The following is a 27,609-nucleotide window of genomic DNA, read 5'->3' on the forward strand; positions in this document are numbered from 1 at the left end:
GGAATCAAAGTGTCCTGCAATCCCAGCCAGGACAAACATGAAACTCAGCAGAGTGGAAGAGCCACCAGGACTTGGGAAGAACTAGGTGTACTAGTGACGTCATACACTTTGTGTTTTTGAGCTACTTCCTCCTTGTTACCCACACGAACTGGTGGCAAAAGCGTGGACTCTGGAGTCAGCCCACCTGGACTCCAATCCTGTCTTCACACTTACCTGTGTGAACATAGGCATGTTAACCAATGCCCCAAGTCTCAGCGGCTCATCTGAAAAACAAGGCCAGTGCTGGTAACCATGAGGGTTAAATAACGTTATCCATGTGAAGTCTTTGCATGATACCTGCCATATAATAATAGTTTACATTTATTTAATGCCTACCATTTTTATTCCCAATAGAGAGATCCTATGTATAGACTGTCGCTCTGCTTTCCAAGGTGTTTATTGCTACACATCCTCTCCAAAATTAGTACACCCAGGAAATGAATGCTAATGCAGAGATAAAGGCAGCCCCGACAGCTGTTGCGAAAAACGGTGAAAGCATCCACTTTTCTCCACCATGTAGCATCCATGTATTTTTATCACTTTAGCGCTAAGCAGTCAGGAGCCAGGAAACACTTGAACCTGGGAGAAAATCCACTCTCTCCAGGCTCAGTAATCTCACGCTGCAAAAGCCAAGACAGTCGTGCCCTGAATTACAGAAGTGTAGCAAGACACACTCACCAGTCCTTGAATCACAGCATCAGTCCTTTCCCAAATGTCCTTCTCAAATACAGCTCCCTTCGAATATGTAGTTCTTATCTCCGAGATTTGTGCATATGGCTTTCATGGCTATATTTCAGTTCTTAGAAAACTGAATCATAAATAAGTAACAAAAACCTTTATGCCTCTGCATTTTCATTTTGGTAACATTTGAGCCAAGCAAAATCATCATCATCACCACCACCATCATCATCGTCATCATCCCAGATTGATATATGTATCAGCTGATGACAGAATTTCCTACTGTGTGAAGTCAGCAGTTATTCTTCAAAAGAAGTAAAACTAGGACCAGAGAGCTTGCTCAGATTTCTTTGATTATTACATGGTGAGTAGATAGTGTATACAAAACAAAGTGGATAGTATTTGTTTCAGAGACTCAGAAAACTCTTGGATTTTGTGAATCCCAAATCCCTTTTCAATATTGTTGGATAAGTGACATACAGAGGCCATGTGAGGACCTTCACACTGCCTCCTTATTGGCTGCCTTGTTCCTAGATAGGCTGTATCCTTCAGGTACATCTCACTTAGAATTTGGTGTACCACATGGTGAGTGCAGTGTCTGGATGCTCAGATAAAGCGGGATTTTGAGAAATCTTTGGGAGAGACCAGTCTTAACCAGAATTTTTATTTCAGTGGTCTGAAAGCAAAGCCAGGTGAGATTGTCAATTCATAATATTTGTTTAATTTTGTGTTCCATTTTTCCTAAGAAGACTTCATAAAATATAAAAGAAAATACCAAATACTTATATTTTTTATTTCAATGGGCATTAGGTACTCACACTTTCTACAAACGTAACAAACCCTCTTTCCTCTTCTCAAATATATAGATAGAGATTCCAAAAAAGAAGAATGCCTCTTTCTCTTTCTTCTCCCTCTCCCTTCCTCATTCTTCCGTCCCTCCCTCCTTTCTTTTCCCCCTTTCACTTGCTTTCTCCTATTCTCCCTTCCTCTCTATGCAACAGCTCTTTTCTATGTGGAATACTTTCAGAAACAGAATGTTTTGGGTTTTAGGACTCTGATTTAAAAAAACCAAAAAAACAACAACAGTGCTTTTGGTTGGTGATGGGAACATGAGTTCAATTGTTTTTCAGGCCAATGCTGAATCTCCTTAACTGAAAAAATAATCCTTTTCATATGATAACTCATTTATCACTGGGCCATTTGCATAGAAAACGTGAAAGAATTACTGGATGACAAAGATGAGAGCAGAGCTGTATTGAATTATCTTCCATTTATAAATGCTTTATACTGGGGAGAGAAAAATAATTTTATTTTTTATCCCTTCTCTTATAAAATAATTCATTTTGCCATTAACAATGGGCCTGGTCTGTTTCTTCATGTTTTCTGCTTCAAACATAATACAATTTTCTCTTAACCTCCATGTAGCTTATTCAGCACCAGAATTTCTGATCTTTCTCTTCATTACTCCTTTGAAACCTTTCTTCATTAGTAAACCTCTATTTCACTTTGTGTGGGATCTACAGAGCCCTTATTTTTCCCATCTTCGATTTTTTTTTTTCAAAAATGAAAATTGCTTTATTATTTTTTTACTTAAAATATTGCATGTTCATTATAAAAGTTATAAAATAATGCAGAATAATAAATAAGAAAAATTGAAAATTATTTAGTGTTCTTTCATCTGTAGATACCTTCTGTTAATGTTTTCATAAATACTTTTCCAGGTATTTTCCTTTCTGTCTTTGGGTCTGTCTGTCCATCCATTCATCCATCCATCCATCTACCCATCCATCTATCTCTATCACTTGCTGTATTGCTAAGTAATATATCATGAACACCCTTTCATATAATATATATGAGTATCATGATTTTAAATGGCTGCATAGTAAACCATTAAAAAGATGTAACTTAACCTTCCTTTAGGGGTCTAGATTATTTTAAAATTTTTGTCATTATATATTATGTGTTGACAACGTTTGCACTGATTCTTAAATTCTGAACTGAGCTAGTGATTATATCAGGCAATGGGAAATTATGAAGATAAGTCATTGCTGTACGTAAGGAAAACTCCCTATTACAATTCAAATCATAAGAGTTCTGTTTATAAGGTTTTGTAAAGAGTGTAAAGCTGAAATCCACTGTTTAGAATAATGTCAGGCAGTCGCTATAGAGGAGTCTAGGAGGCAGCATCTTAGAATAGCACCATTTATTTCACGCCTCCTTGCCTGAAAGTTTTTTTTTCTTTTCGTGTGTGTGTGTGTGTTTTAACTGAGGCTCCAGCTCATTCATTCATTCAACAAAACTGAGTGTTTGTCTTCCTGGGTTGGGCATGAGGCTGCATGCTAGCAACACAGAAATGAATGCTGCTTGTTATGTCCTCAAGGTTCTCGTGGTCCACACCATGACGAGAGAGGGCAGTTGAGTACGGCTCAGGAAACTGCAGGAAGCTTCGTTAAGAAAGGGAAATCCTGCTAGCGTCAGACCCATCGTTCATCCTAGCCTGGGAACTCTCATGGACTCATCACTTAACCACTTTTTGTCCCAAGTCCCAGAACATGTCTTGGAAAACTCTATGTTTAGGGTAGGTTGAAAGTCACTCTTTCACGTGCTCATTGGAAAGTGGAGAGAAAAACCAAAAGTGCTGGCTGAGACTAGTCCTGAGAGTGAAAAATAAGACCCAGGCAACTTCTGGACATCTTACTGCTTCTCGAGTGTGACTCCGCTCTGAGATGTGACCCTGCACACAGTCATGGAGGGAGGAGATGGTTATCTGCTTCCTTACGCTGACGAGCCACTTTCAGCAATCTGATTGTGTGCTGTGATGGCTTCAGGATTTGCTTAGAAGATATGTTTATATAACCATTAAGGCACTGAATGTATGTTCTCTCGTCTGTCAGAAAGAACAAGAGATGACTTCTTACCGTCTGGAGGTTTTATCCAAGCTTCTCAAACTTTAATGTACATAAAAATCATCTAGAGATCTTGTGGAAATGCAGATTTGTGTTCCTTAGGTCTGGGGCAGTACCTGAGATTCTGCATTTCTGAAATGCTTCCAGGTAACACCAACACCTCTGGGTTCATGGATGGCACTTGGAGTAACCAGGACCTACTATGTCTTCATGCCAATGAAGATTTGCCTTTTGTAACTTCATCTGGTTTTTTTTTTTTTTTTTTTTTTTTTTTTGCAGCTGTAGTGATGGTTCTAAATAGCATGAGTGTCAGCTGGAGCGCCCGGATCCAGATTTTTCTAACCTTTTGCAAGCTCACAGCAATTCTGATAATTATAGTCCCTGGAGTTATGCAGCTAATTAAAGGTATGGACTGAAAAGTAAATGCTTTTTAAAGAACGTATCTGCTTTTCGTCTCTTCTAACACTAACTTTCGCTTGTACTAGCAGAATCCCTTAATTAGTTCTGCTTGTGGAACTGAGACTGTATATTGTCATCTAATTGATTTGAAAGGCTGCTACATTTGGGGTGAGTGGGTATTTACAGCTAAATGGCAAGAAGAGCATTTAGACAGGGCCAAACAACAACATAAGGCATCAGTGAATTCTCGGTATGAACTGTTTGAAGTAAAACCTCAAAGTGGAAAAAAAATATGTCATTACACTACAGATACATATGTCCTCTTTTTTTTTTTACTTTAAAATAGTTCAATGATAGTAATGCAGATTCAAGATATCTGGAAAATAATGAAAGATGGTCAATATTTGTTTTTACTTGATGGTTACTATTCCTTTTACCTTGGGAATGGAATCCTGAGAGAAGGGGTGTCAAGTATGGGAATAGCATTTCCAAAAACCAAGTATTACCTGGCAATAAAAATAGTTGTGAAAGCTTAATTTTTATTGTTACCTGATTTTTAATGTAAAATCTGCATTTCTATAGGAATGTAACACCATTTCTGAGAGTACTTACCTTACAGAGTTGACTGTTTGGTAAGAAAAGGTGAGATGGTTGAGGGGGTGATGTCGTTTAGAGTTTCCGTTGTTTTAGGGAAGAAGGCACATACAGTTGCTCGTATTCAGTAGAAATTGTTGGAAGAGAAGGAGATCCAGGTGAGTTATTTAATTAGCAAAGGGCATGATAGTAGGAAATAAATAAGAAAGTGAGATGAGATTGTAAAGGAGTGACATATAACTTGGGCGTGTTAAGTATTTATTGTTTACATTGATACTGCCTGCTCCAAGAAAGGGAATTTTTTGAAAAATGTAATGAAGTTGTAGGACGAGAATTACACAGGACAAAAGGGAATGCCCGAATTCAGCATTAAACAATAACAAGCAAGGAAAGATCCATCACTCCGTAGCTGGGGAAGGGAGCTGCTGTTATCCGTTGAATAAGCCCAGTGGGAGACCTTAGAACTCTCCTGGCTAAATGTTTGCATGGAATCCAGCAACGTTGGCCAACTCAGAATAAACACAATAAAGAGAAGACATGAGCTCGCTCTTCTGATTCACAGTGGCCTCCACAGAGCTGGCCTGCTCATATCTGACCTATGAGAAATGTAGAAAAAAATAATTAGTTTTGTTAGTGCTTTTTTTTTTTTTCTAGTGCCTTTTTTTTTTTTTCCAGGCTAACTCTGTAGTCTCCTATAAAGGGGTTTCTTCCATTTTTGGAAAGTGCAGGAACTCTGGGCCACTGACCCTATTTTAGTTCCAGTTTAGGTTCCAAGAGATGATATATTATCCTTTAAAACTAAGATTTTCTTTCTTTCTTTTTCTTTTTGGTATAATGTTACACTGTAGTCAGTTTTTACCACTTATTTATATATGTGTGTGTGTGAGGTGAGATGAGGTTGCCCAAATGTTACTGTATTGCAAATTCTTTTGAGAGTGGCGGTCATGAGATATCTTTTGGATCTTTTTTGGCACTTACAATACAATGACCTTTAATTCAGTCTTATGACATCAGTGCTTAATATGACCAGGCTTCCTCATACATCTCCTCACCTAGTAGAGAAATGCCCGGAGATTATCACTACATTTAAAGTAAATTTTAATATTTTGGAGAGCATTCTTTGCAGGTATATTTACTCTATTACTATAAAATGGTGATTCTTTATTTCTAACTTGATCACATGTTTTTCACATTAATTTGAAACTCCAGGGAGGAAAAAAAAATATTACTAAGTTTTGTGCACTTATTTCTACTTTAATCAGACTCTGAAAATAGTTCTAGTCTATATTTACGCATGAGGATTTGTTAAACTTTCCTTTGAATATCATGACTCTCATCTTCCTGAGACCTGTGTTATGCATCCAAAATTTTCCTGAGGTTTAGAAATGCCTTTCTTTTGTAAACTCTCAAAATGGCATTTCTCAGAATCTGTGCTTGGGACCCACTCTTTACAAGGTTTGGTTTCGCTTATTGATTATTCAGTGCTGTGCTATTAGGAATATTGTCTCTTTAGGCCAAGGAGATCACAGATCATGATTAAAAAAATCACAATGGATGTTTTTATCTGACTTCCAGTATTTATAGTTTCTTTTTATGAGGACACAGAAATGTTTTTGTAAAACAGGCATTTCCAAATTCACTGTATCATTTTTTTAAAAAAATGAGCTACGTTTGGGAATTGGATGCTTTGAGGGAAAAATCATTTAGTGTATAACTCAGCATTCTCCATTTTTTTTTTATCTCAAAACTCACACATATTACATATTGTTGCCTGGGCAACCCAGGCAGCACCTGAGATTTCAGTGAAGAGAGAGGATCTCATATATATCAGCCACCTCCATCCCTCTTTTACTTACTTCTGTGAAGACCAATTTTGAAACAAAGTCACACTTTCCATTTGGGCAATCTCATTTGCTATTTTCTTTGGAAAGACTTTCTGTATGCTTAACTTCGAATATAAATCTCAATTTCTATTTTATTGTAATTATCCAAAAGAAATACAAGAAAATGGCCCATTGTGTTTCACAAAGTACAGAAAAATGTGATGAATGAAAATGTTCCATCCACGTGTTGATGCAAAATGTGTTAAAGCTCATCTATTTTAAAGTTCAGTATCATTCCTTCTCAGTGTTTTTAGAAGGAAACTGTGCCATTCTCTAGAACAGTGTCACTGGAATTTCTCTGTAAGGGGCCAGATAGTAAATATTTTTAATTTTGGGTGCCATGTGGTTTCTTCACAACCACCCTACTCAAGGGGGAAATCAGTCACAGACTCGTATCAGCCATGTTGCCTAAATGAGTGGGCCTGGCTGTGCTCCAGTAAAACTGGACTTGCTGGGTGGAGGGCAGATTTGGTTGCAGGATTTTTCAACCCCTGTTGATGTCTAAGGAACTATAGGGGAAAAGCAGGAAGAAAATTAAATGATGTGAGAAGGTGATTCTGGGCTTTCTCGCCACCTCCTCACTGAAAATAGACCGGTGGATATTTCTTCCCAAGCATTATATAATCTTCATTTTAAAGAATTCTGTCATGCTCCTATAAACTATAGTTTACAGGAGATCCTTTACTGTGTTTTCATGGTCAAACTCTGTCAAGAGTAGAGACATGTTCATACAAGGGATTGCTTTTTAAATGCTCCTTTCTCTTGGCTATAATTTTATTATTAGGTTGGTGCAAAAGTAATTGCAGTTTAAATGGTTAAAAATAATTGCAAAAACTGCAATTGCTTTTGCACCTACCTAACAAAAGGGAAATGTGAGGTAGTGTTAGTGGTGATCGATATACTTTTGGGACTTTATGTCTAGAATGAATATAGTATTAATAGATAAAGTTGGCCATGAGCAGAGAGTAAGAAATCTAGACCTGAAACAGTGTAGTTTGTCCCCAATCTTCCCTTCTACCCCTCATGTTTATGGTTAAAGAATGAATAGTAACCAATTCTTTGTCAAGTCCTAAAATCTTTCTCTTCTCATTGCAGGACAAACACAACACTTTAAAGATGCCTTTTCAGGAAGAGATGCAAGTATTATGGGACTGCCATTGGCTTTTTATTATGGAATGTATGCATACGCTGGCTGGTAGGTTGATATCTCTAGTGTGTAGTTTATTAATTCCTTAGAGAACTTCGATTTAGTACCCAGCAAAGGGCTAGGCACATGTGACTAGTCATAATCCAATGCGCTTTACTTTACTTGAAGCAAGAAAGATGGGATGGCTTCCTTCCCCTCCATGTGTGACTTAATGCAAACGTAACTGAAGTTTCCAGTCGAGGTGACTAGTAGATTCAGCCTGATGTTATAAAAAACAAACAAATGCTGGGTCTTAAGAACCAATACAAATCACTTGTAAGTATAGATCAGTAAGGACGTAATGGTGCCACGAGATATTAAAGATCAGTGTTTTGTCAGCTGAGACTCCAAAGGTGTTTACAAATAGTCGATTAATTGATTTTTCTCCACCTTCCCTTGAGAAAGAAATAATTCAGACACAAAAATAAGTAAGGTGCTCCCAGGAGGTAAAATGGTGCTGTAAAGGTAGGGAAGGAGAAACCAAGAGAATGAAATCAGTTGTATTAGATCATCTGTTACCTTTTTAAGGGCCTTACAAATTTCTTAAAATGTCCTCAACATTTGAAAACAAAATATGCAGCCAAGATGGTTAAAACCACTGTGACACAGGTACAATTCCTTTGATGTGTGTCCAGCTGTGATACCTTTCTGATTGAAGCATTAGAACTTTGTACTTATGCCTTGCTTTGTTCAGGAATTTGAATAACAATAATCATGGATAAGAGTGGGGTTTTTTCCTAATTAAATTTTATTGATCTAGTAAGATTTAGTTGAAGTAACTGTGACAAGAAAGCCCACGAGATAGAAAATTATTTAAACATCAAAATCAGTGTAGTCAAATTAAATTTCACTCTTTGGTTAGTAGCAATACAATATGTCTTTTTTTAAAATTTATTTATAGAAGTAATAGTAGTATAGTACAGGTTTAGCTGTGAGAATGTTCTATGAGTCTAAAAATAGTATCAGGAAACGACACTAGCTCAAAAATTGTGTAAATGAATTTCAAACACAAATACAATTTCCTTTTATTTAGTTTTTAAGATTTTACATCCCAGCTAATACATGGAATATAAAACATATTTCAAAATAAATAGAGTGTATACCCTATCAATCTCATTGAATTATGAAAATGTAGCATTAGAGGAGAATTAGGAGAGTATAGGAATTTAATTAAAATATTTCACATGACTTTTGAAGCAAACTATGTTGGAAATTCATTAGACGATTGTAGCTTTAAGGAGTCTAGCATAAAGTATTTGTATACTCTCGGAATATTTTTGTAGCCATTGTGTGTAAGCATTAGTCTTGAATCACTCAGTATTTTTGAAGTCTTTTTATTATTGTCCAAAGCACAATGTGGTGCTGGGCAGAAAAAGAACGGAATTGTGATCACAGGGTTAGTAGCAGAATCAACTGTTCTATGGCCATTCAGCCTGGATCAGAGCTCTGGAGCCCTGGGGCACTGGCCAAGCTGCTGGGAAGGTCACCAGGAGGCACCAGAGTGGAGCGGGAGGTGGCAAAAGCTTTCAGCTGGAGCCAAGTGTTGGGAGCGGGCAGCATTCAATCAGGAATGTGGGATGCGGACGTAGTCACAAGGGAGATTTGAGTAATTCCATTGAACGAAGTTTCTTTTGCTTGTGAGTGCCATGCCTCTGTTCCCACGGAATATTAAAATCTTCTTCTGTCCACTCACTGCCCCCCGACCAGCACAGAATATTCATGTGGTGGAGCAAAGCTCCACCTCCGTAGGCTGTGGAGCGCTGATGGATTGCTTCATGTATACACTCTTTCCCTTTTGGAATCATCTCATTACCTTAATATTTAGTTTTATTGCTATTGAACCAAAAATGTTTCTCTTGTTAAAATGATTAAAAAAGACAATGTAGGTGATGCAAGCACACTTTATTTAACACTTCATGAAGTGGGCAGTCTCCACTCTCAAGTGTCCAGGGTGGAAGACAGGAAGCTTTGATCGGATCAAAAATGAGGAACAAGGAAGAGAAAAATAGAAAAGGAATAAGGAACAAGGAACTCAGTATAGAGCCCAGAGTTGGCTTGGTATCTGGGGCTTGAGCAGCTCCATTTTGGGCCTAAAAATTTCTTTCAACACTGTTTACAGGGTAAATGGGGTTTCCATGGGCCTTTATTTATACTTTGACCCACATGAACCTCATAGCCACTCCCTATTTTACAGAATGGGAAGCTGTTGATTTTCTTATATTCTTGAGGGTTCAATTATAGGATTGGAAATTAGGGCCAGGATTTTAAAGGAAATGTTATACCAGTGGCTTACATAGGGGACAGATAATTAACTGGATTTCCATAACAGGTTGTTATGCTACCTGAATGCTGCTTTGCGGATAGGTAGAAATAATCTGGTTGTTAATCTATGGCCATCTGGTTTAGAAAAGGGAAGTTGTATTTAAAAGAAACTTCGTTTGGTTTTGTGTTCTAGAGGAAAAGTTATTATCTGGATATAAATGGAACAAGATGGAGACTAAAAGAGTTCCCAAGGAGGGGTGTGTTTATTCATTTTCCAAGTGTGATCCTGCCTCTCTGACCTCTCTCTGTCTTTCACGACAGAATTACAAGACTGGGTTGTGGAATTATAAATGGGGCACTATAAATGAGCCTCCACTCCCTCTGCTGCTGCTGTGACAATGTTTGATGGAAAAAATAATAAAGTATGAGTCTTTCACAGAAGTAGGACAGAAGTGGCTATTGCCATGAGAACTTACCCACCTAGGGTGTAAGGAAAAGCAGCAGACCCTGGGCCTGGGGGTGTCGATCTGGTAGCATTTCACCTCCTACGTGTTGAATAGGAAAAGGACACTGCCAAACCCTGGATCTGAATAGAGTAGGCTTTTGGCTGAGAGAAGTGCAGGACCTTTTGGAATGGTGAAAACTCCTTCACAGAGACATAATTGGGGGGAAAGAAATCATTAACCCTGTCAGGTCACAGAGTTGGGTCAGAACAACTTAAATATTATTGCCAATGTCTCTATTCAGAGAAATACGTCTCCCCGTCTCCCTTGTAACTCAGGAGGAGAGCTCAACCAATTTCAGTCTCATATCCTGATGCAAAGCTAAATATTGCTTGGTGGGATTTTTTTTTTTCTTTCTTTTTTTTAAACTGTGTGTCTTCGGTGTCTTTTTTCTCCCTTTTAAATCCTATCCTCAGTGGATTTGGTCTTTCTAAAGCACCTGCTGGGATTATTTTGTACCACTGTGTCAAATCTAATCTGCAGAATAAGCTTCTTTTTAAAATAATTCACATAGTTAGGTCCTGGAATGCACTGTCAGCTTTGTGGTGCCTTTTATACACAACCATGGAAAAGCTGAAACAATAGATCTTCTGAACATTCTCTGAAGGCCTTGAGGAAATGTAAAGCCAAGAGAATGCCCTGAACTCGTTGATGGAGGCTAGCAGAGCATAAAGGTGTATTTCCCACAGGATGCACACGTTTGGACCAAAATAAGAAGCTTTCTCCTCCCCACCCTGCCCCAAACCCTTTCCTTTTTGCTATTCTCTGGAGCTATGGCAAATATGTGAAATTGCGTTTTTTTGTTTTCGTTTCTGTTTTTTCATAAATACTTCCATACTTCCTTTCTTGCTTTAACATTGTTGGGGAAAAAAAAAAGTCTAATTCAAGTGTTAAGAAGGAACTGGCTGTTTTTGGCATGAGAGGCCTGGAAATATATTAATATCTTAGTTTGTGTGGGGTTTTGTTTGTTTGTTTTGCTTTTGTTTTGATTTTTGCATTTTCTTCCTGTATTTCCCACTGCATTGGGCTTAAAACAAACACATCATATCCCTCAAGTGCATATTCCAGAAAGAAGTATTGATTGTTGCTTGCCTTTCTGGTATAACTACAACCTCTATTTTTCAGACACACACACACTAGTCATTAAAATAATATCTTTGGTTGATAACTTTTTAGGTCAACTTTATTGCTGTTGTGTTCTCAGCTATTCAAATGTTTCTACTTACAATGTATCATGAAAATATTACACACCTTAACCTTGTTAAAAGACCAACTGAGGCATATTAAAATTTTTAAGAATTTGAGAAAAAAAATCGATTCTAATTGGGCAGCATCCAATCTAGCAGATAGAAAGGAGCTCTGAGGATCTGTACAAAATGAAAGACTTTTATAGGCAGGAAGAAGCGGGAGCAAGGAAGTTATACTAGATTAAAAAAACACAAAAAAACAGGTTGGTTATGGCAATGTTACTTTCCTGTCTCTCAGGCAGATCATCTAACTAGTGCTGGTCAGACAATTGCTGATTGACTGGTTTCTGATTCCATTTCTGGGAGAGCTGAAACTAAAAGTAAGCCTCAGTTTGGTGCTGTGGGCCTTAGCATAAGCCACTCCATTTTGGACCTATTGTCTTGTTTTTAACCATGAACATCAACTGCCTACTTATGAATTTTGATGAGTATTTTTATAAAGGTGGAATAAGACAGGTTTTCTCATCTTTGTTTTAAGTCACGAGAAGTTTTAAGTATATTAAACACTGATGGATTAATATTCTAGCCATTTGGCTTTAAATTATTGAGAATTTGTGCCTATGACCAGGGGTGTCAAAACTGCAACCCACGGGCCAACTGCGGTCCGCAATCCATTGTTAATTGGCCCGCAGCAAATTCCAAAAATATATTTAGTTTACTTAAATAAACCAGGTGAGGCAATACGTACTTTACCTCGAGTGAGTAGCCTGGCTGTTTGTGTATTTTACCGCATATGGCCCTTGGTAAAAAACGTTGAAAAAAGTTTGGATACCCCTGCTATATACCATGTTTTTTGTGGACTTACATAATTGGTATTTTACCTTCTAAGGAATACTAAGAGAACACAAGAGTATATTGAAAATATGATTTTGTTATTCTATGGAAATTTCCTAAGCCTATGAAATGAAGAGGTGGAAAGGTCTTTACATGTTCAGTTTTCCCCATCTTCATGATCCAGTTATCTATGTATGTATTTGAGGTTGGAGTCTGCCTAAGTGTTATATCTTAGAACCTTGAGAGAGAATTACAGGGCTTTAAACAGTCTCCGGCAGGACATTTACACTGGAAAAAGAAGTTAAGGATGAGAGAGGGTAGACATCCCTGGATGGGGTAAGTAGAGTCACAAAGTGAAGGAAAAGAATCTGAATTTCTCTAGGGCCATAGCTTTAGGATAATATTTGCAATCCTATAGAATTTGAAGGTGGAATATCATTTGCCCAGACTGCTTCTTGTCACATAAGAGACCCAGAAAAGTGTTCAGGATTTGGGAAATATTCAAAATGCTCTGCTCTTTAGTCAGCAATGTCTAGTGCAATGACTAACAGTGTGCCTAAAATTAGCTGCCTATATACACAGAAAAGAAAAATAGCTATTTTACAGCCTTGTGACTTGAGGACATTTGATGGGATGCACGCTGGAAACCAGTGAATTGAACAGGAGAAGTGCGAATTGAGAATTTAATATCTTTTATCCCATTTTCGGTCCCTACTTGCCGTCTGTGCTTATATCTAGAAAGCCAGTTCTAGAGTGATGCTGTTGTCATATTTCTCTTGCCCTACACGTTTTAGTCAACTTGTCACCAATACTAACATCTGGATTCTCAGAAGCCAAAGGCCATCTTGTGCTTAAATTCTGTTCTCACTCTCCCTAGCACACGTGGTGCTGCAGAATACTAAACTGTTGCTCATTCCCTGTGTATAGCATGGCCACACTCCCGAGTTCATATGCTGCGCTCAGCCTGGAATGTCCTTACACCACTTCACCAGGGGCAGTATTAAGCATTTTTGAAGACTCAACTTGGGCATTTCCTCCTCTAGAACAACCTTCAGTGACCTGCCAGTCTGGGTTGGACCTCCCCCCTGCTCCCATGGTGCTCTGTGTGTGGTCCAGCATGGTCTCCCAGGCTGTACTGTGGTATTCTGTGGAGCATGCTACAACTATGAACTCCTTCAGGAGAGAGACGATGGATTTTTCACTTTCATTTCCCCAGTGACTGACACATTATAATCTTATCTGTTGCTGGGGCAAATGCCAAACATGGTAGAATATAATTGTCAGTAAACATATATCTGCCCTATGACCCAGCAATCATATTCTGAGTATGTAACCAAGAGAAATGAATGGATTGTCCCCAAGAAGACATATAAAAGCATATTTATGGTATCTATAGCTGTAACTTGGAAGTAATCCAAATGTCCCTCAACAGTAGAATGTATAGTGTGATATTCCTACAATGAAAAGGAACAATAACAGATAATGAATCACTGCTACATACAACAACATGGATGAGACTCACAAACATAAAAGCCAGCAAAAGAGCCAGGCATAAAAGAATAAATATTGTACAATAGTTTTACAAGTGAATACTGGTCTATTATGATGAAACAAGCAAAACTATGGTGATAAAAGTCAATAGTGGTTGCCTTTGCAGGATGGTGGAGGAAATGGTATCGACTGGAAAGGGCTATTGAGGGCATCTTCTAGGGTGTTAGAAATGTTTCATCTTTTCCTCTTGTTGGTAGTTACTTAGATGTATAAATATGGAAAAATGCATCAAGTTATACATTATTATTCATGTGTTTTACTGTTCATATTATACCTCTATAACAATGTGAAAAAATGAAAAATAACCACCTATATGGTTTCATAGGAAATTGATTTGTCAGTACTTTTGGTTGTGGAACATTGCCATCTTACTCTGAGTATTTGTATATCAAGTTTTCATAATTCTCAGTTTGATTTTAAATACTTAAAATTTGAAACTTTGGATTATGATCATAAAATATATTAATAGCCTGAAATTTTATTTATGTTTATAGGTTTTATCTTAACTTTGTTACTGAAGAAGTAGAAAATCCTGAAAAGTAAGTAGCCATATTTTCTCTGAATTATTTATAAAGAATAAAATGTAAGCTTATATAGTTGAAAAAGTATGCCTAGAGAAGAAATTTAACGTGGGCCAGTCAACTTTATATTTACCATTGTCGTCGTTGTTCTCTTCCCCCTCTTCCTCCTCCTCATTAATCTCCTTGGCAGACAAAATTTGATTTAATAATAAATTAGATGTAAATGAATTGATTGTGTATTCTACATTCAATACTAAATTATTTGATAACCTGAAAGTATAAAAGAAAGAGCTAATATTTTAGGTAACCTATTTTGTAAAACATGCATAGAACTTAACATGGACTCTCAGCTGCCCTCAGATATTTCATAAGACAGTGACTCCAAAACTTATTTCTAATAATTCATAGGAATTTTTTCATTACTATCCAATTAAAGAGAATAATGTGCTTAATGAATGATTAGTTATGATAGCCTAGAAATAACCACAGAACATTATAGGGACTTGTAAATTTGGGAGCTGGATGATTTCTTTTATTCTCTGTTCCCAGGTAATACTTCTGATGACTAGATGATATAATGATGTATATAGTGTTTTTCAAATGAATTATTTTTAACTTAAAACTTAGAAAAATGAGTTATTTTTATGATTTGTATATGAACATTTGACTTTCCAGAGGAAAACAACATAATCTGTAGTCTGAGGACGGAAATTTTAAGAGGTACAGTGAAAGATATAGACAGAATTATAGTATTATTTAATTCATCTTTGAACATCACCATGTTCGAATCGTTGTGCTGGGAACTTCGTATATGAGGAATAAGACTTGTATTCAAGGTTTTATTGTCCAGTTAATGAGTGAGATGTGTAAACAAATAACTGTAACATGTTGTGATTGACACCATAATATATTTTTTTATCCAGTTTGACAGAGAGGAAGGGAGGAAATACTTTACTGTATCTAGGGAAATGTTGCTTATATAGAGTCTCAAATGAAGAGTAGGTGTTTTTTTTGGCGGGGGGGGGGGGGCTGGGTGAGGAGAGAGAGGGAGAGAGACACTTCCAAGAAGGGAACAAGCACGAAGGTGAGTCAGTATGAAATAGAAATAGCCCGGACATCAGAGAATATGCCTAAGGGTTGACCATTCAAATTAAGGTAGACTAAGAAATTCTGGCACCAAGTATATTGGGAGATAATAAGATCTGGCCAAGAACCAGAGTAGTCAGAATTTTGAACACATAACAAAGCAATTGTGTTTAAAATGATGTTTCATTCTATCGCATTCAACTGTTATGCAAATCAAAATGTAATTTAAACATGTGTAAAGGCTATTTTATTGAGAAATATGATATATTTATGAAAGTACTTTCATATTTATCACTGGAATTGTGGTAGAGAACATACATTTACCAGGATCTAGTTCTTTCTAGTATTGCTTTGAAATGATAAGCCGCCTTATGACTCTACATCCATTGATTATAGAGACATATAGGTTGTCCTGTCTTACCCATTTTTGAGAATAATTAGTGTGTAAGTGGCTACATAGAGGAAAAATTCCTCTTATTAGATTTTATAGAAAACATTTGTTGAATTTCCATTCTGTGAAAGAGATTACTATGGTTTATGACTGTCTCTTTAATTCTAAAACATTTTTTCAAAACCAGTTACCAAAATCTAATATCAGAGAGAATTTCTTATGGAAAAAAAAAAGACATGTAGGTTTGTGGATGTGACGTATAACATAACACTTATTATACATCAGTGACATAGATGCAGTTCACATTCTTTTGTAATATTCTTTAGTAGTTTAAGCATAGTTTTTGTTTGCTATCTATACATACATACTGTTGTATATATTAACCATATTTTAAAATTATTTATGCCATTATTACCCCAATTTGAATTTCTGAGTGGTATGCCAGTCAAAGATTCTCTTCCTTCCTTTCTCTCTTTCTTAATTTTAGGGCCTTAGTTTTTACTCATTGATAATATCTATGATTCAATTTATACAAATTCTAAAGAACAGTGATGCACTGAGTCGATATTTTCTTTTTTATTACAAAGAAATTTCCTCATCTCAAAAAAATAATAATAATAGCGTGTATGTCATTGCATTGTGGAAATGAGTTAATATGTATGAAGTACTTAGATTAGTGACTGTCAATTTTTATTCTCTACATGATTGTTTGGTTGTTGTTATTATTATTATATTCTTAGTTTAGGAAGAAAGTAAATGTTACTTACATAAGAGTGTTTTCTATGTTTCAATCTCCTAAGTGATTCTCTTCCTTCAGCATTTTTGAAAGAAATATGAAAAATTATTTCACACCATATTGAAGCCTGTTCTCTAAACTTTCAGTACTAAAATCAAATATGCATTGTAATGACCTCTCCTATTCTTATGTAAAGATTTCATTGACGTTTTTATATTTAGAGAAAATCAACTTGCATTTTAAACGAGTTTTGTAATAATTTAAAAGTAACTATTGAACCTCATTTAGACTAAGATTATTAATACTGGTTACATTGGATGGAATATTTTCATTTTCTGGAATCATCATTCTGCAAACTTCTTTAAATATTTCTAGAATACCTTTAATTTGCTATTATATTGTAAGGTGTTAAACTACAGAACTTTGCAGGAGAGATTAAGAATCTCTGGATTTTTAAGTGAAGATAATGAGTAACTGCTAAGACTTAAGCTAAAGAAAGAAACCTCTGATGCCTTTTGTTCTTCAACACTAAGTCCTCAGGTGTTCAATTTTTTCAGGGAGGATTCTGTGTAAAACTTAGCTAACACATTTATTTTCTCAAAATCAGAAAACGAGAAATCCACAAAATCCCCTTAATGGAGAGTAAAGGTTAGATTTATACTGTGTATTTATCAACCAAAGAAATTCAGGGTTCTGAGCAATTTATTCAGTATCCTTTTTATTTCTAAATAAATAAATAAATAAATAACATTTCCCTGCAATGTTGACAATCAGTCCTGGTCTTTTAAAAATAAATCTTATTTTTTTAAACACAAAGAATGCTTTGGGAAATATTTATGGCTGAATATAGAGAACAGATGGTAAAATTATGTGAACCTAGTCCAGATGTGTAATTTGTATTATTTCGTAGGGAGACATAGCTCCAAAATACCTTTCGTTACAAGGGAGAATAATTATAATTTCATCTCCTTTGCGATGTGCCAAGATAAATGTTTCCCAATCAGTCGCGGGCGCATGTCTCCAGGTGTGCTGCAACATGCAACGTTCTGGCAGTTGGTGAAATGAATCATCAGCTGAAGCTACAACACCTTTTAGTATCCTCCTTCACCTAGGCAATACATTTTTCCTGAAATTGTGACCAAATAGAAAAAGTGGTTATTAATTTAGATCAGTGAAAATAGCAATGTGATTTAAAATACATTGAATGTAGAACAAGGTTTTGTGATCACAGTTGTCAACCATATATATATATATATATATATATATATATATATATACACACACACACACACACACACACACGTATATATATGCATTTTATATATGTGTATATATATATGTATATATTTATATTTATATACACATTATATATTTAATTCCAGTAGAAATCTTTCAAATTGCCTAACATTACTCTATGGAATAATTTCTCAACTTTTGTGATGAGTATGACTTATAGAACAGTTCTTCCGGTGTTGTAACAAGTGAGAGATAAACTGGGAGATGAATGGAATAAAAATAACTGGTTCATGACTCTTCTTCTATTAAGTCTCACCTACTCTTCAAAGCTTGAAAAGCACTAATCCTAAAATTTTGGGCTAAATTTCTGCTATACGATTACATTTATAATATTAAAAAATGTTCCCATGGTTTTCTTATAATGTTTTCTTCTCTAAGAATAGCTTTGGATCTATGGAACTAGTAATCCTATAAGAGGCATTCAACATTTTTTTAAATGTGAAAACAGAGTAATTATCACTGAAATTTTGTGATATAACAATGTTGCATTTAATAATTATCTATAGCATGGTAACTGCCTCCACAAATGAATATATTAAAGTAAGAATAGTATTTTGAGAGGCATGAATGTCCAAAGTTTGGACCATATATTTGAGTGAATCCCAAGGAATATCTGAATTTTAAAATGTTATCCCCATCAGAAGAAATGTGTAGTAGTAATGACTCCTAATGTGTCCATTTGTTTTTAAAAATCAAAGTATTTTTATTTGCAAATCTAACGAGTTTTGCCTGTGACACATTTTTGTGGCGAATGTGCAATTTGTCATTGTTCAGGAAGTTACACAATGCAAAGAACATATCATTGAGATGTATAATGTTTATAATCCTGCTCTGCAATTGATAAATCATGTCTTGTGTTGATGAAAGCCAAGAAATGAATTACTTTACTTTGACCTTGGGGGTCTGAGATTAGTTGGTTTGCCTATTAGACTTGTTTCAATGTTCTTCTCACTTCATTTATTCCTTCTGTTCTGAAGAGTTGAAAATAGTAGACTTGGAGGAAATCAGTAAAGCTTGATATCATCAGTCATTTTTGAAGAGCAGGCTATCAACATGCTCTGAATAATCAACTTTAATAGAAGGTTTAAATAATCAGAGTGTCATGTTTAATTAATACTCTGCCTGCTGCCAATTTATATTAATTGATGCCTGAAAGTCATCACACCTGTACCAATAACTTAGAAGAAGAGAAACTTGATTTGGGAAAAATGACCGAAGACCTTTAAGGCAGTGTGATCATCAGACTGGTTCATAAATGGTCCACAATTAGTTATTTGCATTCAGCGCAGATGTTCCAGTCTTAACTCCTCAGTATATGTGTTCTTATCCTTAGTGACTTGTACTCAACCAGAGTAAACGCCTTTATTAATAACTTTATACTATTTTTTAAGGCCTTATAGGACATATAAAACAATTAACCTAATTAAAAACACAGCAAAACAAAACAATTTAAAAATCTTGCTTAAATGTGCTGCAGCAAAGTTGCATGACAAAATGTTAAATGTTGGTTTGAAGTTTTTGACTTTGCATTTGGCATTTTAAGGACGCAGTTTTCAATGAGAGACAAATCTTCCTCTATTTTATATACTTTATAACTTTCTAGTTTAACAGTTACTAGAAAATAGCAAATAATGTTTCAACTATATATGTGCCGATTCCAGCAGCATTTTATTTTGTGATTTTATTACCAAGTAAGGTTATCGACTTTTTATAATACTTCTAAGGTTTTCTTTACAAATACTCAAATGATATATGTTGTGAAGGTATGTAAACTAGTTGTCACAGAAAGTTACCTCACTGTAAATACATGTATATAGAAAAATCTGGATTATTAATCAGAATTGGTAAAAGTATTTGCTAAATGAATCTCTTAAAAATGATGTTTCCTAATCAAGTCGACTTATAAAATTGAATTTATATCCAAGTTTACAAAGATTTCTTTGGCATAATGAGGCATCTCTTTATTAATGACAAGGCATTGTTAGAATTATCTTAATATGTGACAGTGCTTCTCTTCAATTGTTGAAATGATTGATAGCTAAATTAAAACCATTCTACTTGGTGCATTTCTTCTGGAAATGTATATATATGTATAAAAAAAGTTTTGCAAATCCTTTTTTAAATATGTTTCACAATAGGAGTTTAATTATACTGGTGGAGCCACTGAGGCAGGCAAACAAAGGTCAGTACTTGGCCAGATGTCAAAGAAAAGAGATGAGTCTGTATTCAGAGAACAAGGTCACCAAGTTACTCGTCCTTGTCTTTGCTCAGTCTGAAAATTTCTCACTAATGGAACATGTGGTTGATGTACCCTGAGATCAGAATTCTTGCATTTCTCAGCTTCATATATGCATAAAAAATACATTTGGCTGAAACACAGTTTGTTCATGTAAGGCTAACGTGTCAAGTAAGTGGTGCAGAAATTATAGGATTATATTGTAATATTTTATTAGGCAGTAATCAAAGATATTAATCCTTCAGGTGCTTTGTGGAAGTCATTTAGACAGATATATATTTTTTTAATTTTAAGGATTCTAACCCCATTATGAGGCAAAAATTTGAAGGTCAATGTTTTTGACTATTCTATATCCTTTCGTATAGTCATTTCTAAACTTGAATTTTAATATTATTGAAGCTTATACTTTGAGTGTAGAATCATAAACTCATGTTTTAGGAGCAATAATGGTGGCTAATTTAATTTTATCCAGTGTTTTTGTTCTCTTTAGTTATCCATAAAATAAGAGACCACGAGGGGTATGATTAATAGAATCAAATAAATTCGGAATTAGAGGGAACCTTGGATACTATCCAGTCTAACTTTCCACCAGCTGCATGGATCTCTTTTTATAATATCTTTAAACAGTGTTTATCTCCTCTATAATATCTCTTCATATGAACACAAGTGTTTCTCTCCTCTATATCTTTTTATATGAATTATATATTCATATAAAATAAAATGAGAAACTAACTATAACTTTCTTGAACTGAGCTACTAATGTTTTTCACTTACGTTGTTGATTAGCAACCTGCTAATTTCTATGACCTTTTCAAGCTTTGATAAATTGTGGGTTGGGTGGCATAAGTAGGGTGGGTCAAATGTCACGACTGTAATAGGTACAACCCAAATGACAAAATAAATGACACACCAGAGGTTACAGAGACTGAATCCTCTTATCTAAAAGGAAATACTTTCTATAATCAGAAGTAATAAGTCAGTCATTAGATTGTCTCCTACTTTTGAGTTTACACTTTAATAACGCCCCTCATCCATATTCTCATTTATGCAAATCAGGTATCCTTTTCTATGCCTGGATTTGAAAGGTAGTGATTGTACTCAAAAGGTGGCTCATAAATAAATTTTACATTCTGAGTTATACTTGGTGAAAAGCTTCTTAGACCACTAATCTCTCATCTGTGCCCTGCTGCTTGGCATTCATTAAGATCCAGTGTTACGATTCTCACAAAAATAGGAAAATATCCCGCGTTGTTCAGTATGGGCAGAGACAAGATGCATCCAGGTGATTATATTTACACTTGCCAGGTACTGAAATAATTGTGATAGTTTCGTTCTAGTCATAGTCAAACATTGATTCAGCTTATCTGATCTACTCAGGAAAATGAGCAACTTTTGAATTTGTATAGGTGCAAGTTAAAACTGTATTACCAATGTAAACATCTAAAATGAACCAAATGAAGTTGAGACTTTTCAGGAAAGAAAGGTTTCCTTCACTTTTATGAGCTGTAAAAATATTTACTTTCTAAATATTTGAAAGTAGCCCTGGTTTAAGAAATAAAAATTCTTATCCTGCCTCTTCTTAACTAGCTGTTTGACCTCGGACAGACCTCTAAATGGCTTCTGAATCTTTGTTTACCATTTTTAAATAGACAGTAAGAATCCCTATATTATAGTCCTCTTGGGATTGTAAGGATAAAATATGCGAAATTCAAAAATGTTAATGAGCTCGACAAGTGATACACAAACACCATCTGCAACCAAAACTTATATTCTTCAAAGATAAGAATATTTCATAATCTTTGAAAAAAATTAGAGGATTAGCAGAATTGTTTTATGAGCTGGGGTTCGACACACATGACTTATTAATCAGCTTGAAAAGTTGTTCTGCATCATCAGCAAAATAGCGATTATTAGTAGTTAGAAGGTTCAGAAGATGATGAGAACTGCTTTTTATTTAATGGTCTCTAACCTCCCTCAGGTGGCAATACGCTCACGCATCATAATCATAATGAATTTCTTGGCAGATTTTTTTTCCCTTCTGAACCAGATATTTGTATGCCTACACCCATACTGGGATCGTCACACTGTTGGCTGACAATGCAGGTGTAATGGATGGACTATTTGTCCTTCTACTGCAGTCACCTGTTTTTAGGCTTACTGTTTTGCCAAGAAACTCCTTATGAAATCTGACAAACAAGATTTTGATCTGAGGGGCTATTATCATGTATGAAAATTCCCCCCCTCAGAAAACATGCTATTGAGTTGAAACAAAACAGGAGAACATAAGTGTTAGTTTACTCCTAAATGGTTTTTATGATTTACAAATGCATAGCCTTTATTAAAACTATAAACAGTATTTTTTTAATATGAGTACTAGACAGATTACACAGTAGCACTTCAGATTATTTTTAATAACATGATGTATTATTTCCATTCTTCACTTGAGAAAGTTGAAGCTCAGAGCAGTGAAGGAATTTCTCAGGGCCCTGTAATTAGTCCATGAGAAGAGTAGGTGTATAATCCATGTTTGATATAATGCATGGGCTATTTGTCTGGCTCCAAAGCTTATACTCTTTCCAATATGCCAGTTGGTCTCTTTGGGAAGCAAAGCAGAAGTGACCCATGGGTGTGCAAGGTGATGCAATGGCTGATTAGGAAGTAACTTTTCTGTGGAAGAGTAAGTTAGATGAAAAGTAAGACTAAGAAGGGTAGAATAAAGAAGTAAAGGCATCTCAGACAGGGGAAGGGCAAACACTAAGACATGGACCTGTTGAGTGGTTGCAATAATGTGTAGACTGCTGTCCCTAAAGCAAAGGATTGTGAAGTCATAGAAGACACGATGTAGTAAGTGCTGATGCTGGGATATGGGCAATCTTAGCCTCCATTTTAGACCTGATCCAGTAGCTAATGGATGGGATGTGTGGGTTACAAGTTATTGGTGTATATGAAGCAGTGTTCAGGGAAGATGAACCTGATGAACAGTGGATTTTTGTTGTTATTGTTACATATATCGTTTAAGGAGAGTTGTATCCAAAAAACCATATTTCAATCTTCTTTTATATGCTTATTTTTAATCAAAGCAAATATGAGGGAAAAGTTAATTGCCTCTTACACTTGAACCATTGCTGGAGTCAAACTAGGTGACAAATCATGTGGCAGATAATTCTGACAAATAGCACCATAATCTCCCAGCTGAAAGATACGGACTAAACTGCTTAGAGAAAAAGGATGAGTCAACATAGTGTTCACATACTCTTAAAAAATACAGCTTTGTCTTTTTTCTTTTTTAAGTGAAAAAGATGCTATAATTTATTCTCCATGCCAATGGAAGAGCAAATGAGATTAAATTAAATGAGAGTTCATTTTAAGATAAAATTTGTATTCGAAGGTGTTGAAACAAGGGAATTTGGTTAGGCCTTAGAATTCTCAAAATAGAGGTGAGAGGGATAATCATTTAGCTACAATTTTTTAGATATACAGGTTGAGAAGAAGAGACAGACCGTTGCCTGAGTTTGCTTCTAGTTCTATAATATTATAGCTCTATTTTTAGGCTAGTGAATGTTTTAGGCTCTATTTTTAGGCTAGGAACCAAGGTGGGAAGCACACACTGCACCACAGGTCTATATTATTGGGCACGGGTGTCACATGCTAGTAAGATAAAGGAAACCCTTAGTTCGATTTTAATGTCAAATAGAAATCCTAGGTCAGAGTTTGGAAATATTTCAAATAAGGATATGATGTCTCTAAATTTCTAAATTGTTTCAATTTTTATGTTACCTGTATGTACAAAGAGTTCTCTACCACTTTCCTTTCCTCCATTCACACGTTGGCATGGCTGGCCTAGTTTATTAGTCTAATTCTTTGTCACAATTAAAAACACAATTAATTTGACCTTTAGAGAATAACTCACAAAGGCCTGGGATGTTAGAATTGGAAAGGAAGTAGCCATCAAATTATCCAACCCTTTCACTGTAAAGATAAAGATATTAAAGCCATAGAGATGGATTGATTTGTCTATATTTACAAGTTAAAATCCTGATTCCTTTCTAGTCGTCTTTCCAAACACTTAGTGTTGTTGAATACAAATCTAAGATAGATGGATATGGCAAGATTTTAGCCTTGAAATTAGCTGGGGGAAGAATGCAATCATTAGGCGTGACCTGTATGTCATTGGATAATAGAACAAAACAGCTTTTAAAAATGTGTAAAAGCATTAACATTTGCCTGCGTTCAACTTTCTAAAGCTGTTATTCAAACACATAATGAAAGAGGTCCTAGGCTAGCTGAATTCAGTAATTTTTTCCAGGTCGTTTATTGAAGGTCATTGGTCACAAGATTAAAACAGAAACTTCATGATTAGGAAACGCTGACATGTTAGAATATCATAAGGAAATAGCTGCTTTTTATTTTCTCTAACATTTTTACAGATATACTGGTTCCCAAAATAGTTCTGATAGCTCTTTGGGGTGCAATATTTATTTTTTTCTGTATCGGTCATGTCAAACAATCAAAATCTCACTTCTTATATTCTGGCCTGAGGCAAACAAAAGAGAAGTTGATATAGAAGACACCACTAACTTTGTTTTAAGCCAGAAAATGACAAAAGAAATGAGTAAGAAAGATAGCAAGAGGAGGTCATGATTCTAAAATACAGTTCTGTAGCTGCTTCGGGGTCTGGCGGAAGAAAGGTTAAATGTGTTTTAAATGTATGTAAGTGTTTAGCTGTTTGATCCTCATAATGCTGTGTACTCTTGTCGAGGAGAGGTGATCAAATGGCAAAAGTTGCGAGAAATCAACTACAAATGGAACTCAATGATGTCTCTCTCTCTCTGGGCCATGTTCTTATGCCAAGCCACAACCTGAACTCTGAACTGCAGTGAGGGAGAAAGCTTCAGTATGGATATATAGATGCTTTTCAAACTGTCCTGTTTATGACGCAAACCTTGACAAGGAGAGCAGGGGTGTCCTGTTCCTTGAAAGATAGCGTGAATACTGTTTTCCTATATTTGTCATTTCTATAGCAACTCATGGGCAGAATTCCCTCACCTCTCCATGCTGCCTCCACGACTCCACATCTCTGATCTAGGACCTCCTAGAAGCACAAAATAACCTGACTATCTTTGTTCTCATATTTCTTCTAACAGCCACAGCTTGTTTATTCCATTTTTAAATGGCCAGAACACAAATCTCCACCTAGGAGTTGTGGTCAAATGATCCATTCAGTGAAGGGATAGAAAGAAAAATATCTTTCTAGGTATTCTGTACCCTACTAAAAAAAGTCAAAGTAAAATGTTAGGATTTTCATATATTTTCAATAATAATATGTAGCCTTTCCCCCTACATTTTAATAATAGATGGTCAAAGTTTCAAGTACCAAAAAATATGTAGAAGAAAAGTACAATCACCTCCCATCTCATAATCACATCAAGTGCTCACTGTTATTATTTTGATATGTTGTTTTTCCCCTGTGTGTATGTGTGTGTGTTTGTGTCATACATGTATGTATTGTCTGAAGTCCATGAGCTAAATATACATCTGCATTTTTCTTCATCACCTTGGCATTACATTATACAGTTACTTGTCTGGTTATTGTCCGCTTCCCCATGAAGACCAGCACCTCCTCTGTGTCATTCATCGCTGTATCCTCAGTAGCTGGATGACACCGTGAAGTGTGTCCCGCTGTCGAGATGGCTGCATCTCAGCTCAGCTCGAGCTCTTTCGATTCATCTAGATCTATCCTGCTTTTTTCATTTAATGTCATTTTATTTCATTTTTCTAGAGCTTAGTAACCACCATTTTTTACGTGGTGGTACAGTATTTCCTTGGGTAGATGTACCGGTATTTACTCATTTTCCTGTTAGGCATTGAAACTTTTCAATTTTTGTTAGCCTAACAATGTTATGTTATACACTTAATACATAAATCTTTGTATATATTCAATCATTGTCTTAGGAAGATGGCTAGAAGAGCATTTGTGTCAAAGACAATGAATGTTTAACAAGTCTCTTTTTGTATGACCAAGTTGCTTTCCCAAATGGATGAATCAGCTTCCTCTGCCAATAGCTATAGTTAAGAATACTTAATCAGCATGGAGTGTCATTATTTACAAAAACCTTTTTTTATTGAAAAGCAAAAATTACATCTCATTGTTTTAAATTGCATTTTTTATTTTTATCACACATGACGCTTAATACTTTCCCCATGATTAGTAGCTGTGTATGGTTGCTGTTTTGGGGCATGAATACTTGTGATTCAACAGAATTCTTTGTATGTTAGGGGTACTAAATCTTTATTATATTCTTTGCAAAAATTTTGTCATGATTTTTCACATAAGTAAATTTTCTTTATGATTCAGACTATAGAACTTTGAATTTAAATATAGTCATTTAATAACTTAAATATTTAAATTTAACTATATTTAAATATAACTGTGTTTTCAATTTCTGTGTATTGCTTTTATATCACAAATCTTTCTGCATCCTTAGATCATTTAAATCTCACTCATCTTTTCTGTTTGTTTTGTCCTGATTTCTTTTTATGTCAAGGTTTTTAACTTAATCTGGACCGAATTTCTTTTAACATGATATAATGTAGGCTCTCGATTTTCCCTCAAGCTTCCCAATATCCCAGCATTTATTAGACAGTCATATTACCCCTTAGTTTATAATATTTACTTAGTTTATAATACTTACTCACATTATAAATTATAACACTTGTCATAATATATTAAGTTTTTATGTTTCATACTAAGTTGCATTTCAAGGTAATGTATTCTGCTCCACTTACCTTTCTATTGATATATCAACTCATTACTATACAATTTTTATTATTTGGAGTTTTAATAGTCTTTTTCTGATCTGGGGGAAAGATGGCCTTAATTATTGCTCTTTTTCTCTGAATAAATCAACATTGAGTATAAGATGTTTTTATGGAGGCAGTTTTTACTCTTAGCTTTTCATGCATGGGAAGAGAATCTACAGAGTACGTTGAAATTTAAAACTCATAGTTTTTCAAGTTATCATGGTTGTATTATTCTTATTATGTAATCTGTACTATATAAATGTATAATCTACATGTATGGCTAAATCCTTAATAGTCCAGAATTTTCTTTTTCTGTGTACTGTGGTTAATTATTAACTTGTTTTTTTTTTCTTCTTCTGTCAAATTTAAAAAATACTAATTAAAGTAACCTATAAGGTACTTGCCAGTGATATTAGTTTTCCCCTTTTCCCCTTTTGACCTTTATTTTTAACCCCTGAACTCTGCTAATAGAGCACCTTTTATAATGATTTTCTGTTTTCTAGAATATTTTTTAACAAAA

General features: G+C 35.3%; 1 protein-coding gene across 5 annotated transcripts in view; it reads left to right on the top strand.

Moving 5' to 3' along the window:
• Positions 1-27,609, top strand: part of SLC7A11 (solute carrier family 7 member 11) — a 386,915-nt gene that overhangs the window by 197,343 nt on the left and 161,963 nt on the right. For all 5 annotated transcript variants that reach the window (XR_016019081.1, XR_016019080.1, XR_016019082.1 and 2 more), the window contains 3 exons: positions 3,903-4,028; positions 7,595-7,694; positions 14,517-14,561. Coding sequence is in view for 1 of the 5 variants with exons in the window: in XM_019730843.3 (XP_019586402.1) it covers positions 3,903-4,028; positions 7,595-7,694; positions 14,517-14,561 (271 nt within the window). In the remaining 4 variants the exon portion in view is untranslated. The remainder of the gene's footprint in view (positions 1-3,902; positions 4,029-7,594; positions 7,695-14,516; positions 14,562-27,609) is intronic.

The sequence above is a fragment of the Rhinolophus sinicus genome, chromosome 15 (genome assembly GCF_057876585.1).
Source record: "Rhinolophus sinicus isolate RSI-liver-muscle chromosome 15, RSI-T2T, whole genome shotgun sequence".
NCBI lineage: Eukaryota > Metazoa > Chordata > Mammalia > Chiroptera > Rhinolophidae > Rhinolophus > Rhinolophus sinicus.